The sequence below is a fragment of the Cydia pomonella genome, chromosome 25, assembly GCF_033807575.1.
Source record: "Cydia pomonella isolate Wapato2018A chromosome 25, ilCydPomo1, whole genome shotgun sequence".
NCBI lineage: Eukaryota > Metazoa > Arthropoda > Insecta > Lepidoptera > Tortricidae > Cydia > Cydia pomonella.
This window is the reverse complement of record NC_084727.1, coordinates 8,426,067-8,445,989: the sequence shown is the minus strand read 5'-3', so window position 1 is coordinate 8,445,989 and position 19,923 is coordinate 8,426,067. Positions and strand designations below refer to the sequence as shown.

At 47.2% G+C, this 19,923-nt stretch overlaps 1 protein-coding gene across 1 annotated transcript in view; it reads left to right on the top strand.

Moving 5' to 3' along the window:
• Positions 1 to 223: 223 nt before the first annotated feature.
• Positions 224 to 19,923, top strand: part of LOC133531784 (uncharacterized) — a 30,354-nt gene continuing 10,654 nt past the window's right edge. The window contains exons 1-11 of the mRNA XM_061870181.1: positions 224 to 531; positions 3,639 to 3,711; positions 4,390 to 4,483; positions 5,315 to 5,419; positions 11,572 to 11,642; positions 13,172 to 13,235; positions 13,685 to 13,769; positions 15,870 to 15,995; positions 17,304 to 17,418; positions 17,788 to 17,966; positions 19,003 to 19,120. Of these exons, the coding sequence (XP_061726165.1) occupies positions 3,687 to 3,711; positions 4,390 to 4,483; positions 5,315 to 5,419; positions 11,572 to 11,642; positions 13,172 to 13,235; positions 13,685 to 13,769; positions 15,870 to 15,995; positions 17,304 to 17,418; positions 17,788 to 17,966; positions 19,003 to 19,120 (982 nt within the window). The 5' untranslated portion in view covers positions 224 to 531; positions 3,639 to 3,686. The remainder of the gene's footprint in view (positions 532 to 3,638; positions 3,712 to 4,389; positions 4,484 to 5,314; positions 5,420 to 11,571; positions 11,643 to 13,171; positions 13,236 to 13,684; positions 13,770 to 15,869; positions 15,996 to 17,303; positions 17,419 to 17,787; positions 17,967 to 19,002; positions 19,121 to 19,923) is intronic.

The following is a 19,923-nucleotide window of genomic DNA, read 5'->3' as shown; positions in this document are numbered from 1 at the left end:
AGTTCTCCATGCAAAACATCATATTGCGCAATATTATGTTTATCTTATCTCTTTCTATCATCACTAGAAAGAGTGAAGTGAGCAACTGTCACGATCACGTAATATTGAACGTTTATAGAGGATATAACAAAACTTAACGTTTCTTTACACGCAGATTCTTGTCGACAAGTGTTTTTGTATAAAGAAATTTATGTTTTTTTTTAACTTACAGAAATTAAACTGTAGCGTTTCAAGGAATGTACCATAACAAAAATGTCAGATGCAGCAGTCACAAAACTGCGTATTTCTATTTTGAGTGTATGATTATAAATATTTGTAAATTTGTGATGTAAATAATATCAGTTATGGTGTTAGTTGCATATATATAACAAATGTTTCTTAGTAAGCACATGGTGTAGTGAACCTTAAAATGGACTATTTATATTATAAGAGGAAACGAACGACTAATAAAATCACCGAATTAATTAATAAGTCATATTAATTAAACATTTCGAATACGACGTGTCTTCACATCGTCCCGTTTTATTAGAGGTAAGTAAATAAAAGATAAATTGATTCTTTCGAGTTTAGTAATCGTGTTAGTACTTAAAATCAAGATGGCGGACACACATTTCTTTGATTTGTTTATCTATTTATAGTCTAATTTTGGACTTTTATTACGGTTTGTGTGACATTTGCGCACGCTAATATACGTTTTCACATGGTTTGGAGCACAAAGGAACCTTCTGTAGTCATATGTGAGAGGTTATTGAACTTGTTCAAACTTGTATTTTGTTGAAAAAACTTGGTCTGTAACTAATGATAATATTTAAGAGGATGCTCGAATTTGAGTAGGTTACCCTATTCATAACATACTCGTAGAGGATGTGTCTTCAATAGGTACAGTAACAAAATTGTTTTATTTAAATAAATAAGATCAACACTATTTTCCAGAGTAAAACTATTCAATAATTCAATCATTTAGTTTAAATAAATAAATATTATAGGACATTATTATACAAATTGACTAAGTCCCACAGTAAGCGCAATAAGGCTTGTGTTGAGGGTACTTAAACATCTATATATATAATATATAAATATTATTAGTTTAAGTGACACTTTAAACTACTACTAGACAGTCTAGTAATTTATTGACAGTGTCTTAGGAAACCAATTTTAACTTTAAGGTTCCCCAGCAAGCTTGGTTCTCCATACAAAAGGAATTACACTCTTATTTTAAAACGACTAGCTAGATTGCTCTGAAACTTTGTACTTACAATAAGATAAGGTATATCTAGTCCTGTAATTAGTTTATGTAGCTTCAGATACCGTAGTTAAAAAAATACAGCAAATTTAAAATTTTCAAAATTTTCTTTTGCTCTATTTCCTTTGTTTTGTTAGGTGGAGCAATATGAACTGATATTTAAGCCCTAGATATACCTCATGTTATTGTATGTGCAATGTTTGATTACAATCCAACATATAGTTTTAAAATAAGCATGAAACTCTGTTTGTATGGGAAGGTGAAATTTGGCCGAGCTTGCAGAGGGCTCTCAATACTGTGATGTGGAGTGGAGTATGTATTTAGTGATAAACATGTGAAATAGAGTTATTTTTGATTGTTGATATTTTTAAAGTAGGAAGGTTAATATTTTGTTTATATTTGTTTAGGTTACAGCTCACATTTTTTCAGTCACATTTTTGCATTTTTATCTTTTTCCTGTATTTGGCACAAATGTAGTAAAAATTTTAGAACTTAACACATAAATCATTAGCCAGGTCAGTGTAGACGTGCCAGAGCGAGCGAGCGAGCACGTACGCGCGAGGCAATTCGCTCGAGCGAGCGAGCTTGCACGAGCGAGGAAAACGCGCGCACCGCCTCGGCTGAGGCACGTCTACATTGGCCGCATTGTTCGTGGGGAAATTGCCTCGCGCGTATGCTCGCTCTGTGTGGACCCGCCTAATGATCAATGTGTGTGTGTGTGTGGCATGGGAGTGCTTGTGAATAGAGCTAAGTCAGTATTTAACCCATTTTGGTTAGTTAATAAGCTGCATTCAGTTAATTAATACCATGGGCAACTCTCCAATTAACTAAGGAGAATAATTTGAGCCATCAGTGACTCATTAGTTCATGCAGCTTTATCCTGCCTTCTAAGTAATTGACCCAACTGGGACAATGCCAAAAATAAGTATAATGGTTTTAGTGAAGTATGTAAGTTTTTTAAATTGTTACATGTATTACTTTGTAGAGTATGCATTGCTAAGCTGATTTAGATGAATGAGAGGACAAGTATTTTTCCAAAAGGGGGTTTCCTATAAATTCATAAATAAATAAATTTATCTTTGATTTACTTCAAATCAAAAGGTTAAAAATATAAAAAAAATATTATAGGACATTGTTATACAAATTTACTAATGTCCCACAGTAAGCTGAATAAGACTTTTATACATCTATCTATATATAAATACAAAGAAAACACCCATAACTCAGGAACAAATATCCTTGCTCATCACTAGCGTACAGATAGGACTCCATTTCCTGCTCTGTTCAAAATGCCACCACTTGTCCGTACACTACTCTTCACACAAATAAATGCCCTTACCAGATTAGTCTAGTTTCATGATGTTTTCCTTCACCTGGTAAATATCAAATGATATATCTTAAATAAGTTTCGAGAAAGCCATTGGTATATTCAAAGTCATATTTTCTATCGAAACTTGTCATTTATAGTGGCACTTCCACACAAAGCTTCCACACTAGCCTCGTTTGACTACCAAGTATGTTAAATCTAAAATTTCCCAACAAGATAGCCTCAATAAAGGACGTTAATTGCCACAATTGAATGGTAACTCAAGCTAATCACTTATTTCCTCTACTCTTTATACTATTTACCATTAGTACAGTCGAATTCATAAATATGTATACATTTTTTCACCTTATTGCAATGGATTAAGGTGAAGAGATGTATACATTTTTAAGAACTGTACCATTCCAGGCTAGTTTCAATTGTGTTGAAGAAAGTCAAATGTGAATTGCTCTCCTTTGTGTTCATTTGAAAGAATGAACAAGACAAAACAAGACAAAAAAGATATTACATAATACATCTGTTATTCAAACTTAAGGTGAGAGGCCAGCTTAGCAGATTTAAGATTTTTTTTTTAATACTACGTCCCGCCCGCCTGATGGTAAGCAGTCTCCGTAGCCTATGTACGCCTGCAACTCCAGAGGAGTAACATGCGCGTTGCCGACCCTAACCCCCTCCCGCCCCTCGTTGAGTCTGGCTCTGGTTGGCTCACCGGGAGGAACACAACACTATGAGTAGTGTCTAGTGTTATTTGGCTGCGATTTTCTGTAAGGTGGAGGTACTTCCCCAGTTGGGCTCTGCTCTAGATCTGGAATGACATCCGCTGTGCTGTGCCCTACCAACTCCAGTTGAGTTACATGCGCGTTTGCTTTTTGTGCTAATTGGTATCAGTTTCATTTAGGCCATTTTTTTTTTTAATTATTTATATGGAGATCCAACAGCTGTGACATTAACATAGAAAAATATAGTAGATACAGGAAGCCAATTATAGGAACTCACAGGTAGTGACATAATACTAAATTTTTGCGATGTTTGTACCTAGGTTACTTAAAAATGTATTAATTTTAATTTCAGATGATAGTTCGCTGGCCGAACCCCCCATCGTGAAAATAGGACGGAACCATGGGACAACAAACTTCAAGGAAGAGTAAGTAATGTACTGAGTCTCGCGCTGGCTTTTAGAAATTGATCCCTATAGGCTACATGCATCAACTTTTAGGACACTGATTTCGTGTCCCCAGACTCCCTAGCAAAGATAGATTGATTTTTCAAAAACCACCAGAATAAAGTTAGGTGCCATACAAAAATGGTGTGTCCCTGAGTTTTGTATGGGAGCAAACATTTCTTCTGCTGCGTTGCCGTATAGTCACCATCAGATATATCGAAGCGGCTAAGATGCTCACAAATATCTGAACACGCCTCTAATATCAAGGTGTTAGGGTTCAGATATTTTTAAGCACTTCGACAGCTCAGATATATCTGATGGCGACTGTACAAATAATAACTATCTGATCAAGTTGCTAATTTTAATATGTTAATTAATACTTATGGATCTAATAATGCCCATGCCAATAATGCAAATAAAAAAAATTAAAAAATCAACCCATCGACGATGACTAGTCAAAGTTTTTGGAAAATCGAGTTTTCGTTGTTAGGGAGTCTAGGGACACGAAATCAATGTTCTAAAAGTCTATTCATCCACATACGGTGGATGGAGCAATTGTGAATTTGTGCGAGCTATTTATACTGGGATGATGGTAGTGAAGTTAAAAATGACACTTTCCGATTACTGGATCTTTCTGATATTTATTTATTGTTGTATCAGGCGGTGAGTGCTCTTGCGGCTGCGGCTTCGAGCGGCGGCGCTACGTGGAGTCTCCCAGCAGCGTGCAGAGATACGTCAGCGCGGTTACAGACAGGTAACACTACCGTCTTCCGAGCGTGCACGCTTGACGCTAACGCCCACAGCTATAGTTCGAGCGGCGCTGCTACGGGTAGTCGCCCACAGCTATAGTTCGAGCGGCGCTGCTACGGGTAGTCGCCCAGCAGCGTGCAGAGATACGCCAGCGCTGTCGCTGACAGGTAATACTACCATCTTCGGAGGGTGCACGCTTGACGCTAACGCCCAAAGCTATAGTTCGAGCGGCGCTGCTACGTGTAGTCTCCCAGCAGCGTGCAGAGATACGTCAGCGCTGTCACAGACAGGTAACACTACCGTCTTCCGAGCGTGCACGCTTGACGCTAACGCCCACAGCTATAGTTCGAGCGGCGCTGCTACGGGTAGTCGCCCACAGCTATAGTTCGAGCGGCGCTGCTACGTGTAGTCTCCCAGCAGCGTGCAGAGATACGTCAGCGCTGTCACAGACAGGTAACACTACCGTCTTCCGAGCGTGCACGCTTGACCCTAACGCCCACAGCTATACTTCGAGCGGCGACGCTACGTGTAGTCTCTCAGCAGCGTGCAGAGATACTTCAGCGCTGTCACAGACAGGTAACACTACCGTCTTCCGAGCGTGCACGCTTGACGCTAACGCACGTTCGAGCGGCGACGCTACGTGGAGTCTCCCAGCAGCGTGCCGAGATAACACTACCGTCTTCAGAGTGTTTCGTCAGAAAAGTGCTATTGTCCGATTTGACTATCCTTTGTGACTTTTGTATTACTTTAATGCAATGGGTTCCATATAGGCATTTAGTCCTCAAAGGAACCTGATCGATTGATACCATTAATAAACATTTGTCATTCGTTACAGATGGTCGACGCGCGAGTGCTCGTGCCGGCGGCGCGGGCGGCGGCCGGCGTGCGTGTGCACGGCCTACCGCCGCGTCAGTGTCACCGACGCCATCGCTGACGACCGGTGAGTGCACTCCAATACTGTACTAGTCGGCGGCGAGTATACAGGGGTCGACGCGCGTGTGCACGGCCTACCGCCGCGTCAGTGTCACCGACGCCATCGCTGACGACCGGTGAGTGCACTCCAATACTGTACTAGTCGGCGGCGAGTATACAGGGGTCGACGCGCGTGTGCACGGCCTACCGCCGCGTCAGTGTCACCGACGCCATCGCTGACGACCGGTGAGTGCACTCCAATACTGTACTAGTCGGCGGCGAGTATACAGGGGTCGACGCGCGTGTGCACGGCCTACCGCCGCGTCAGTGTCACCGACGCCATCGCTGACGACCGGTGAGTGCACTCCAATACTGTACTAGTCGGCGGCGAGTATACAGGGGTCGACGCGCGTGTGCACGGCCTACCGCCGCGTCAGTGTCACCGACGCCATCGCTGACGACCGGTGAGTGCACTCCAATACTGTACTAGTCGGCGGCGAGTATACAGGGGTCGACGCGCGTGTGCACGGCCTACCGCCGCGTCAGTGTCACCGACGCCATCGCTGACGACCGGTGAGTGCACTCCAATACTGTACTAGTCGGCGGCGAGTATACAGGGGTCGACGCGCGTGTGCACGGCCTACCGCCGCGTCAGTGTCACCGACGCCATCGCTGACGACCGGTGAGTGCACTCCAATACTGTACTAGTCGGCGGCGAGTATACAGGGGTCGACGCGCGTGTGCACGGCCTACCGCCGCGTCAGTGTCACCGACGCCATCGCTGACGACCGGTGAGTGCACTCCAATACTGTACTAGTCGGCGGCGAGTATACAGGGGTCGACGCGCGTGTGCACGGCCTACCGCCGCGTCAGTGTCACCGACGCCATCGCTGACGACCGGTGAGTGCACTCCAATACTGTACTAGTCGGCGGCGAGTATACAGGGGTCGACGCGCGTGTGCACGGCCTACCGCCGCGTCAGTGTCACCGACGCCATCGCTGACGACCGGTGAGTGCACTCCAATACTGTACTAGTCGGCGGCGAGTATACAGGGGTCGACGCGCGTGTGCACGGCCTACCGCCGCGTCAGTGTCACCGACGCCATCGCTGACGACCGGTGAGTGCACTCCAATACTGTACTAGTCGGCGGCGAGTATACAGGGGTCGACGCGCGTGTGCACGGCCTACCGCCGCGTCAGTGTCACCGACGCCATCGCTGACGACCGGTGAGTGCACTCCAATACTGTACTAGTCGGCGGCGAGTATACAGGGGTCGACGCGCGTGTGCACGGCCTACCGCCGCGTCAGTGTCACCGACGCCATCGCTGACGACCGGTGAGTGCACTCCAATACTGTACTAGTCGGCGGCGAGTATACAGGGGTCGACGCGCGTGTGCACGGCCTACCGCCGCGTCAGTGTCACCGACGCCATCGCTGACGACCGGTGAGTGCACTCCAATACTGTACTAGTCGGCGGCGAGTATACAGGGGTCGACGCGCGTGTGCACGGCCTACCGCCGCGTCAGTGTCACCGACGCCATCGCTGACGACCGGTGAGTGCACTCCAATACTGTACTAGTCGGCGGCGAGTATACAGGGGTCGACGCGCGTGTGCACGGCCTACCGCCGCGTCAGTGTCACCGACGCCATCGCTGACGACCGGTGAGTGCACTCCAATACTGTACTAGTCGGCGGCGAGTATACAGGGGTCGACGCGCGTGTGCACGGCCTACCGCCGCGTCAGTGTCACCGACGCCATCGCTGACGACCGGTGAGTGCACTCCAATACTGTACTAGTCGGCGGCGAGTATACAGGGGTCGACGCGCGTGTGCACGGCCTACCGCCGCGTCAGTGTCACCGACGCCATCGCTGACGACCGGTGAGTGCACTCCAATACTGTACTAGTCGGCGGCGAGTATACAGGGGTCGACGCGCGTGTGCACGGCCTACCGCCGCGTCAGTGTCACCGACGCCATCGCTGACGACCGGTGAGTGCACTCCAATACTGTACTAGTCGGCGGCGAGTATACAGGGGTCGACGCGCGTGTGCACGGCCTACCGCCGCGTCAGTGTCACCGACGCCATCGCTGACGACCGGTGAGTGCACTCCAATACTGTACTAGTCGGCGGCGAGTATACAGGGGTCGACGCGCGTGTGCACGGCCTACCGCCGCGTCAGTGTCACCGACGCCATCGCTGACGACCGGTGAGTGCACTCCAATACTGTACTAGTCGGCGGCGAGTATACAGGGGTCGACGCGCGTGTGCACGGCCTACCGCCGCGTCAGTGTCACCGACGCCATCGCTGACGACCGGTGAGTGCACTCCAATACTGTACTAGTCGGCGGCGAGTATACAGGGGTCGACGCGCGTGTGCACGGCCTACCGCCGCGTCAGTGTCACCGACGCCATCGCTGACGACCGGTGAGTGCACTCCAATACTGTACTAGTCGGCGGCGAGTATACAGGGGTCGACGCGCGTGTGCACGGCCTACCGCCGCGTCAGTGTCACCGACGCCATCGCTGACGACCGGTGAGTGCACTCCAATACTGTACTAGTCGGCGGCGAGTATACAGGGGTCGACGCGCGTGTGCACGGCCTACCGCCGCGTCAGTGTCACCGACGCCATCGCTGACGACCGGTGAGTGCACTCCAATACTGTACTAGTCGGCGGCGAGTATACAGGGGTCGACGCGCGTGTGCACGGCCTACCGCCGCGTCAGTGTCACCGACGCCATCGCTGACGACCGGTGAGTGCACTCCAATACTGTACTAGTCGGCGGCGAGTATACAGGGGTCGACGCGCGTGTGCACGGCCTACCGCCGCGTCAGTGTCACCGACGCCATCGCTGACGACCGGTGAGTGCACTCCAATACTGTACTAGTCGGCGGCGAGTATACAGGGGTCGACGCGCGTGTGCACGGCCTACCGCCGCGTCAGTGTCACCGACGCCATCGCTGACGACCGGTGAGTGCACTCCAATACTGTACTAGTCGGCGGCGAGTATACAGGGGTCGACGCGCGTGTGCACGGCCTACCGCCGCGTCAGTGTCACCGACGCCATCGCTGACGACCGGTGAGTGCACTCCAATACTGTACTAGTCGGCGGCGAGTATACAGGGGTCGACGCGCGTGTGCACGGCCTACCGCCGCGTCAGTGTCACCGACGCCATCGCTGACGACCGGTGAGTGCACTCCAATACTGTACTAGTCGGCGGCGAGTATACAGGGGTCGACGCGCGTGTGCACGGCCTACCGCCGCGTCAGTGTCACCGACGCCATCGCTGACGACCGGTGAGTGCACTCCAATACTGTACTAGTCGGCGGCGAGTATACAGGGGTCGACGCGCGTGTGCACGGCCTACCGCCGCGTCAGTGTCACCGACGCCATCGCTGACGACCGGTGAGTGCACTCCAATACTGTACTAGTCGGCGGCGAGTATACAGGGGTCGACGCGCGTGTGCACGGCCTACCGCCGCGTCAGTGTCACCGACGCCATCGCTGACGACCGGTGAGTGCACTACAAATACTGTACTAGTCAGCGGCGAGTACAGGGGTCGACGCGCGTGTGCACGGCCTACCGCCGCGTCAGTGTCACCGACGCCATCGCTGACGACCGGTGAGTGCACTCCAATACTGTACTAGTCGGCGGTGAGTATACAGGGGTCGACGCGCGTGTGCACGGCCTACCGCCGCGTCAGTGTCACCGACGCCATCGCTGACGACCGGTGAGTGCACTCCAATACTGTACTAGTCGGCGGCGAGTATACAGGGGTCGACGCGCGTGTGCACGGCCTACCGCCGCGTCAGTGTCACCGACGCCATCGCTGACGACCGGTGAGTGCACTACAAATACTGTACTAGTCGGCGGCGAGTATACAGGGGTCGACGCGCGTGTGCACGGCCTACCGCCGCGTCAGTGTCACCGACGCCATCGCTGACGACCGGTGAGTGCACTACAAATACTGTACTAGTCGGCGGCGAGTATACAGGGGTCGACGCGCGTGTGCACGGCCTACCGCCGCGTCAGTGTCACCGACGCCATCGCTGACGACCGGTGAGTGCACTCCAATACTGTACTAGTCGGCGGCGAGTATACAGGGGTCGACGCGCGTGTGCACGGCCTACCGCCGCGTCAGTGTCACCGACGCCATCGCTGACGACCGGTGAGTGCACTACAAATACTGTACTAGTCAGCGGCGAGTACAGGGGTCGACGCGCGTGTGCACGGCCTACCGCCGCGTCAGTGTCACCGACGCCATCGCTGACGACCGGTGAGTGCACTCCAATACTGTACTAGTCGGCGGCGAGTATACAGGGGTCGACGCGCGTGTGCACGGCCTACCGCCGCGTCAGTGTCACCGACGCCATCGCTGACGACCGGTGAGTGCACTACAAATACTGTACTAGTCGGCGGCGAGTATACAGGGGTCGACGCGCGTGTGCACGGCCTACCGCCGCGTCAGTGTCACCGACGCCATCGCTGACGACCGGTGAGTGCACTACAAATACTGTACTAGTCGGCGGCGAGTATACAGGGGTCGACGCGCGTGTGCACGGCCTACCGCCGCGTCAGTGTCACCGACGCCATCGCTGACGACCGGTGAGTGCACTACAAATACTGTACTAGTCGGCGGCGAGTATACAGGGGTCGACGCGCGTGTGCACGGCCTACCGCCGCGTCAGTGTCACCGACGCCATCGCTGACGACCGGTGAGTGCACTCCAATACTGTACTAGTCGGCGGCGAGTATACAGGGGTCGACGCGCGTGTGCACGGCCTACCGCCGCGTCAGTGTCACCGACGCCATCGCTGACGACCGGTGAGTGCACTCCAATACTGTACTAGTCGGCGGCGAGTATACAGGGGTCGACGCGCGTGTGCACGGCCTACCGCCGCGTCAGTGTCACCGACGCCATCGCTGACGACCGGTGAGTGCACTCCAATACTGTACTAGTCGGCGGCGAGTATACAGGGGTCGACGCGCGTGTGCACGGCCTACCGCCGCGTCAGTGTCACCGACGCCATCGCTGACGACCGGTGAGTGCACTCCAATACTGTACTAGTCGGCGGCGAGTATACAGGGGTCGACGCGCGTGTGCACGGCCTACCGCCGCGTCAGTGTCACCGACGCCATCGCTGACGACCGGTGAGTGCACTCCAATACTGTACTAGTCGGCGGCGAGTATACAGGGGTCGACGCGCGTGTGCACGGCCTACCGCCGCGTCAGTGTCACCGACGCCATCGCTGACGACCGGTGAGTGCACTCCAATACTGTACTAGTCGGCGGCGAGTATACAGGGGTCGACGCGCGTGTGCACGGCCTACCGCCGCGTCAGTGTCACCGACGCCATCGCTGACGACCGGTGAGTGCACTACAAATACTGTACTAGTCGGCGGCGAGTATACAGGGGTCGACGCGCGTGTGCACGGCCTACCGCCGCGTCAGTGTCACCGACGCCATCGCTGACGACCGGTGAGTGCACTACAAATACTGTACTAGTCAGCGGCGAGTATACAGAGTGGAAAAAATTACGGGCCATCGGGGGAAAGTGCCTTAATTTTTTCTTTTAGGGCATTTATGGTCACAAACACGTGACAATTGAATAGCCGGGTCCACACAGAGCGAGCATACGCGCGAGGCAATTTCCTCACGCACAAACCAGCCAGTGTAGACGTGCCTCGGCCGAGGCGGCGCGCTCTAGCGAGGAAAACGCACTCTCTGTGTGGACCCGCCTATTCAAGTGTGACATTTTATTTTCTTCATAATCAAAGTGCTGTCATAACGGTTAAAGAAGTTTTATCTTTGTTAATTAAGTATTGTAGGGGATCCATGATTGTAGATAATATGTCCTTAAAAAAAGTTAGATAACAGAAAAAAGCGTGATTGTTTTACTTAAATATGACGGTGAACGATTCATTAACATTTACTGATTGTGTAGGCTTGGTCCTGCTCACGTCTCATGAATCACCCTGTATAATATATATAAATATTTGTAAATACTTACATATATAGAAAACACCCATGACTCAAGAACAAATATCCGTGCTCATCACACAAATAAATACCCTTACCAGGATTTGAACCCGGTACCATCAGCTTCATAGGCAGGGTACTACTAGGCCAGACCGGTCTTCAAAATATATATATTATGATAATATTTGTGGTTCCAGGTTGGCAGCAGTTATAACGCTTGGCGCCAGAGATCTACGCAGAGAGCTGGATACAATCGTCTTAAACCGAGGTATGTCCATTAAACCTAACCTCCTAAGGTCCAACCTATAGTACTTCTTCAGTTCAAGGAAATTTAAATCATATTTAATTGGAACAAAGTCGCTTATGCATTGTTTCGTTCAATTTTCAAACAACGCAAAATCAACTCTATTTCCTAAATATTAGGTTAGATTTTCAGTGGCAAATTTTGAGGCTAAGGTATGTTTAAAAGAAAAATAATGTTTTCTTTGTACCCCTGAATTTGTGACGTCGTAGTTACTACTCCGACCATTTTCGCTTTTGTCATTTCATTACAAGCTTTTATTTACTTTCACCTGACCGTTGTCTGTTTGTAATCAAATCTTGCAAGTTAAATTTGACCCACCTCCCGGTTTCCGATGAAGCTGAAAATTTGCATACATATGTAAGTCGGGTGACAATGCAATATTATGGCACCACCGAGATGATCTGATGATGGAGACAGGAGGCGGCCATAGGAACTCTGTGATAAAACAACGTAACCTAATTGTGTTTGGGGTTTTTAGAATTGTCTCGATGAGTATTTAGTTACTTGTGGAAAGAAAAGTACAGTCAGCGATAAAAGCTTGTACCAAAAATGAAATTTTTGCCAAAAAATATTTGTGTTCAGGACATAATAAAGGTGGATTTTTAATGTAAACTTTGTAGCCGTCGCTCGAAAAGATGCCGCCATACCTTTGGCCTATGCTCTAGTAGATGGCGCCACTTTTTGATACTTAACAAATGTAACACATATCAGTGAAAGAATAAGGATCAAAGTCAAATGGCGTTCTAGAAGTTTTTGTGTCGAAAGATGGCAGTAAATTTACTGTGGCTACAAAGTTTACTTTGACAATACACCTCTATTTCAAATTATCTGATCATACTGCATGCACTAATGCCAAATATCCCAGACTTTTGGACCGATTACCGACTTACTATCTGGTCCATTACAGTAAAGTCTGTAAGAAAAACATTAAAAAGAAATTGGGTGAATCAACTTTTTTTGTTTTGTTATCCTGTCCCGTTGTCCAAGGGACAACAGTGGCACAGTTTGTTTCAAGAGACGTTGTATGCCGTACTATTAACATGCTTAGTAGGAGGCTCATTATGGACATTGGTTATAACGACCACAAAAACACAAGTTGGATACATTTAAGTACCATAAAATCAGTATTTCAATGAACTTTTGTCCCCTGGACAACTAATCGTAACCATGGCAACGAGTGACGCTAAAAAGTTGATTCATAATCATAATCATAATAATCATAATAATTTATTCATAAAACCAATTTATACGTCATTAATAAATAATTTAGTAATAGTACCTTTAGTAATAATTTACTAGTAGTAAATACATGGTACTTATGATAGTTATTACAATAACATAATAATCAGTATAATTATTGCGCTTTATACGCAATGAATTCGTCGTAGCTGTAAAAGGATTGCTCGATAAGCCACTGTTTTAAGCGAAATTTAAAGCTTTTCCCTTTAAAGATTCTCCCAATTACATTTTTATTTTTACTTAATTTTTGACAGAAGGCGACAACCCGACAGACAACTCTACTGCTGAGGTTTACGTTCTCTCAGTGGCTCCCAGATCGTAAGTATTATGCGAGGTAAAAAAAAAACGTGCGGATCTGTTTAAGGGCATATTCGGTGTCGCGCGTGAGCTTCTGTTCGTGCATGCGTGCGTGTGTGCGTGCGTGCGTGCGTGCATGCGTGCGTGCGTGCGTGCGTGCGTGCGTGCGTGCGTGCGTGCGTGCTAGCGTGTGCAAATTCGAATCACGAAATTGTCTTAGCTTATAGAATAGAATAGAACATTATTTTTTTCAGTATAAGTACACAGTTATACATACATACATACAGAGAAAGAAAAAGAGAAAAAAAAAGCCATGATAAACTTGTACACTGTATATTAATTATACTGAAAAACACACACACATCTTACTCAACCAATGTTGGTAATACAAACAAATTTCCATTGAGGTGTCGTTTTAAGTTATAATTATAAATTGCGAAAAAATTTAAATTATTTGTATTTTTTTGTAGCGATTCCGAGTCATCGCAAGAAGGCAGGAGGAGCGAGCTCACACAAGCTAGTGATGGCTCCATTCGGTTACATCCGCACTTCCAGGTAGGTTTTTAGGGTTCCGTACCCAAAGGGTAAACGGGACCCTATTACTAAGACTCCGCTGTCCGTCCGTCCGTCCGTCTGTCACCAGGCTGTATCTCACGAACCGTGATAGCTAGACAGTTAAAATTTTGACAGATGATGTATTTCTGTTGCCGCCATGACAACAAATACTAAAAAACAGAATTAAATAAATATTTAAGGGGCCTCCCATACAACAAACGTTTTTTTTGCCGTTTTTATTGATAATGGTACGGAACCTTTCGTGCGCGAGTCCCACTCGCACTTGGCCGGTTTTTTATTTCATTTGTCTATGTCGGCGGCCGATCGTAAGATCAGGCAGATCGTAATGTTACTGTGTAATGTTTTAACGATAGTTACATTAAACCAATAGCTCGGTAGGGTAGGTTCGTTAGATTGCTTCAGATGCCCGAAGAGCAAACTGACCAAGAAGCCCCGCTAAGCGGGGCTTCGTCGACTCGGGGAACGAGACAAAGATTTTCACGTTTCACGATATGTGTAGGGAAATCCTGATCTGCCTGATCGGCCGTCGACTTATTATGTCAAGTTTTGGTGCAAATGCGCAAGGTATTGTCAATAATGATTTTGTAGCCGACTGTATATTTTAAACAGTCTTTAAATTACAGTTATTTTTAATAAAACAAATTGTGAAAAGTTTTTTGAGACCATTTTGCTGTAGCGGAAACTCAGTGCTAAATTAAAAAAAAAAACTTATAATAGCAAAGAGAATTTAAAATAGAGGTGAATTGAAGAAAGGCCAGGTCAAGAGCACCCTAAACCGACGAGCGTGTATGAGGAATGTCATGAAAGTGAAGGAAGCGAAAGAGGTATGTCAGGATCGTAGCAAGTGGAAATCCGTGGTCTGCCTACCCTTCGGGAAATAGGCGTGATTATATGTATGTATGTATGTATGTATGTATGTGAATTGACAAAGAAAACTTTGTAATAAATTAAATAAATTTACTGCCATCTAATAGATGCCAAAGGTATAGCGACATCGTTTCGAGCGATGGCGCCATAACCTTTAGGTTGTGCCCGGTAAGATGGCGCCACTTTTTGATATTTAACTAATTTAACACATATCAGTGAAGGAATAAGGATCAAAGTCAAATGGCATTCTAAAAGTTTTAATCGTGTGTCGAAAGATTGCATTAAACTTACGTGGCTACAAAGTTTTCTTTGACAATACTTTCTATTTCAAATTCTCTTTGAATATAGTCCGACCAAGATAAGTTGGCAGCGGTTGTGACAGCCCAGACAGTGAGTGTTATTTTAAACGTCAAACTTCTATGAAATTTTGACGTTTACTTAACACTTGCATAGTCTGGGCTATAAAAATTGTTGTCAACTTAGCTTGTCTGACTGTAAGTAATGAATTTGTAGGTTTCATTATTTAAAAGTGTTATTTGTACAATTCGAAATACTAACATAAAATAAAACTTATGAGCACATTAACTCTTTGGTGTGGAGTAGAGATGCAACGAATATTCGGCCATTATTCGGTGTTCGGCCTATTCGGCCACATTTTCACTATTCGGCCGAATACCGAATAGTGGCATAGTATTCGGCCGGAAACCGAATAGTACGTTAACACGTAGATAACGGCAAACGAGGGGTAAAAAAACTTACACTGTAAATTGCTCAAAGGTTTACCGGAAGGGATTCCTTACAGAGCTAAGTTTGCCTTTTTACGTTGTATATACATATTTTGTGGGAGAATCAACTTTTTAGCGTCACTCGTTGCCATGGTTACGATTAGTTGTCCAGGGGACAAAAGTTGATTGAAATACTGATTTTATGGTACTTAAATGTATCAAACTTGCGTTTTTATGGTCGTTATAACCAATGTCCATAATGGGCCCCCTACTAAGCATGTTAATAGAACGGCATGCAACGTTTCTTCAAAGAAACTGTGCCACTGTTGTCCCTTGGACAACGGGACAAGATAACAAAACAAAAAAAGTTGATTCACCCGTGTAATCTGTTTTATGTACATAAAGTGTTTACATACATTTAAATATTGTGCACGTTAAGTTGTCAGTGGTTGTTGTAGAATGTTCGTAATGATGTTCACGTCGGCAGGTGGTGATGGGCGGCGAGCTGCGCGCGCTGCTGCTGCGCGCGCCGCTGGCGGCCGGGGCCGGGGCCGGGGCCGGGGCCGGAACCCCGGGCGCGCAGCAGCCGCTGCCCACCAAGGTCCACACGCAGGTAACGAACGATAACATACTCGTACAATCGCGCGTTTTTATCTACATTTTTGTCTACTGAGATACTTACCAATTTTCATTTATTTTTTAGGTTTAATAGTAAAAGAAGTATCATTTTAGATGACTCGTAGAAATACTAAATACTCTGTTTTCCCGAGGGGCTACAGTATGGGGTTCTTCAAAAAAGGAGTGTACAGGTTTTTAAAGGGTCGGCAACGCGCATGTAATGCCTCTGGTGTTGCAGGCGTCCATAGGCTACGGTGACTGCTTACCATCAGGCGGGCCGTATGCTTGTTTGCCACCGTCGTGGTATAAAAAAAATGTATTGTATGCAATAGTGACATAATCAAACTTTTTAATTTCGGACCTTACTTAGGCAACGAAGATTGCTGAGTTGCCTAAGCACGGTACTCGACTGAAAAACACTATTATATCACGTTTGTATAAAATACTAGTGGGGAGTGGCCTAATGAAGTTACGAGATTGAAAAACTTTATTATATCACTGACGACCCGCCTGGCCTAGTGGGTAGTGACCCTGCCTATGAAGCCGATGGCCCCGGGTTCAAATCCTGGTAAGGGCATTTTTTTGTGTGACAAGCACTGATATTTGTTCCCGGGTCATGGATGTTTTCTATGTATTTAAATACTTATATTATTATTTTTTATATTTAGAACACAAATGGATTTGAAGTACAATGTAGAGTACTTAACATACTTAAGAATCATAGACCTGGAGGTTCATTATTAAGTACATAATGTTAACATACATACCAACAGCATAAAGAAAATGAAATCATGAGACATACTTAAATTCTATTTACTAGTCTACAGAGGAAAAAAAAAGAAAAAATACAATAAGTAGTAATACAGTAAGCAGGTTTAACATTACTGTGACATTATTATATTATATATATATATATATATATCTATATATATCGGTATCCCCAGAATAATACTTATTGAGCTTACTTTGGGACTTAGTCAATTTGTGTAATAATGTCCTATAATATTTATATATCACTATTGTATACAATACTTCATCTAAAATAATACTTTTTTCCTAAAACCTAGATAATTATAGAAAATTTGATAAGCATCTCACTACTACTACAAAAGTAAATACTCATGAAATAGTAGCGCGTTGGTGTCTTTTCTATTGGACTGCGGCTCCACGTGATTGGTCATTATAGTTGAATACAGCGTTTGCTTATGAATATTACAGTCTTATATCTTAATTCAACCATTACAGACGACAGGTAGACAAAAAAAATAGTTACAACCCTTGATATATTGTATCATTCTCTCAGGTGGACTACATACATTGTCTAGTACCAGACCTTCAACAAATCACAGCCTGCTCCTTCTACTGGGGCAAGATGGACCGCTACGAAGCAGAACGACTACTAGACAATAAGCCTGAAGGTGTGTTGATACTGCCAATATATTCACTAACTAAAAATGATTAAGTGTAAGATATGTTAAATCAAAGAAAAAAAAATATGCCCGGGTTTAACAACTGAAATGGCGTTGTACAATACAATCCACTTACTTAAATACCACAAAAAAACATGGCATACAGCCATCAGAAATATTGGAGCGGCCGAAGTGCTCATTAATATCAATAACACACGTACTCTAGCGCCTTGACAATAGAGGCGTGTTCAGATATTTGTGAGCACCTTGGCCGCTCCGATATATCTGACGGTGACTGTACACTGCCATCTATAATTCGGAGGCACATTTTGCATCCGAACTAACCCAACATCTTACTTCATTGTTACCCCTCCACAGGCACATTCCTCCTCCGCGACTCGGCGCAGGAAGACCACCTGTTCTCGGTGTCGTTCCGCAAGTATGGCCGCTCGCTCCACGCCAGGATCGAGCACTACCAGCACCGCTTCAGCTTCGACTCCCACGACCCGGCCGTGTTCGCCGCGCCCACGGTCACGAGGCTCATAGAGCACTATAAGGTAATATTCGCATCATATTAGCCAAATTATTTTCCATATAGTTAAAATTTCAGTGGGTTCAGGAGGAAAAGAAAAGGTCCTATAATTGAACCCTGTGGAACTCCAAACTCAAGGAAGAGAAAAGTTCCTAATGTTGAACCCTGTGGAACTCCCAACACAACGAAGACAAGTGGTACCACAGTTGAACCTTGTGAAACTCCTAACACGGAAGACAAAAGGTCCCACAGTTGAACCCTGTGGTACTTTATGCTCTACGAGTTTTGCAGTCGTACAGCTTTCTTGGTGTCGTTCTTCAAAAATGGACGATGGCTGCCCGCCAGGATTGAACACTATCAACACACTACAACAGTAGGAGAAATGGTTCTATAATTAAACCCTGTGGCACTCCAAATACAAGGAAGACAGCACAAGGAACAAGGAAGACAATAGGTTTCTAAGTTGAATCCTGTTGAATTCCTTATGTAAGGAAGAACAAGATCCCAAAATTGAATCCTTTAGAACTCCCAATGCAAGGAAGAGAAAATGTCCCAAAATTGAACCTTGTGCGTCTGTGCGACTCTACAAAAGGAAGACAGAAGGTCCCAAAGTTGAACCTTATGGAACTCCCAGCCCAACATAAGGAAGATAAAAGACTAAAACTGAACCCTGCTTTACTCCTTATACTTTACAGTCGTACGACTAGACCCAGTTTCGTTTACATCCAGTTTATTTGTTCTTAAGTTTCAGTATCTAAGATAAATACAGTTTAGAGATTCAGTCAACAGAGCCTAGTTTGTCAACTTGTGTAGTAATCTCATGTTCAACTCATCAGATGCTTTAAGAAAATCGACAGTAGGAGACTTCGACTATTATTGTCATAATACTGTTCGCCGTTTCCGCGGTCACTATGTATATAGAGTTCTAGAAACTTCTTCATTTAGACATTTAAATGCTGGTAAACTATTGGTAAATAAGCGCCCGTACTGCTCTGCGCCAGATTTGCAGAACGTTATAGTGATATATACTAAACAATATTTTAAACACGATATTTCTGTAGGACCCGGCCTGCGTGATGTTCTTCGAGCCGATGCTGACCGCCCCCCTCCCCCGCACGTGCCCCTTCAGCCTGCAGCAGCTCGCCCGCGCCGTCATCGTGTCGCACACCAGCTACGACGGTGAGCCAGTAGTGTCATGTGACCGGGAGTGATGTCCTCGAGCCGATGCTGACCGCCCCCCTCCCCCGCACGTGCCCCTTCAGCCTGCAGCAGCTCGCCCGCGCCGTCATCGTGTCGCACACCAGCTACGACGGTGAGCCAGTAGTGTCATGTGACCGGGAGTGATGTCCTCGAGCCGATGCTGACCGCCCCCCTCCCCCGCACGTGCCCCTTCAGCCTGCAGCAGCTCGCCCGCGCCGTCATCGTGTCGCACACCAGCTACGACGGTGAGCCAGTAGTGTCATGTGACCGGGAGTGATGTCCTCGAGCCGATGCTGACCGCCCCCCTCCCCCGCACGTGCCCCTTCAGCCTGCAGCAGCTCGCCCGCGCCGTCATCGTGTCGCACACCAGCTACGACGGTGAGCCAGTAGTGTCATGTGACCGGGAGTGATGTCCTCGAGCCGATGCTGACCGCCCCCCTCCCCCGCACGTGCCCCTTCAGCCTGCAGCAGCTCGCCCGCGCCGTCATCGTGTCGCACACCAGCTACGACGGTGAGCCAGTAGTGTCATGTGACCGGGAGTGATGTCCTCGAGCCGATGCTGACCGCCCCCCTCCCCCGCACGTGCCCCTTCAGCCTGCAGCAGCTCGCCCGCGCCGTCATCGTGTCGCACACCAGCTACGACGGTGAGCCAGTAGTGTCATGTGACCGGGAGTGATGTCCTCGAGCCGATGCTGACCGCCCCCCTCCCCCGCACGTGCCCCTTCAGCCTGCAGCAGCTCGCCCGCGCCGTCATCGTGTCGCACACCAGCTACGACGGTGAG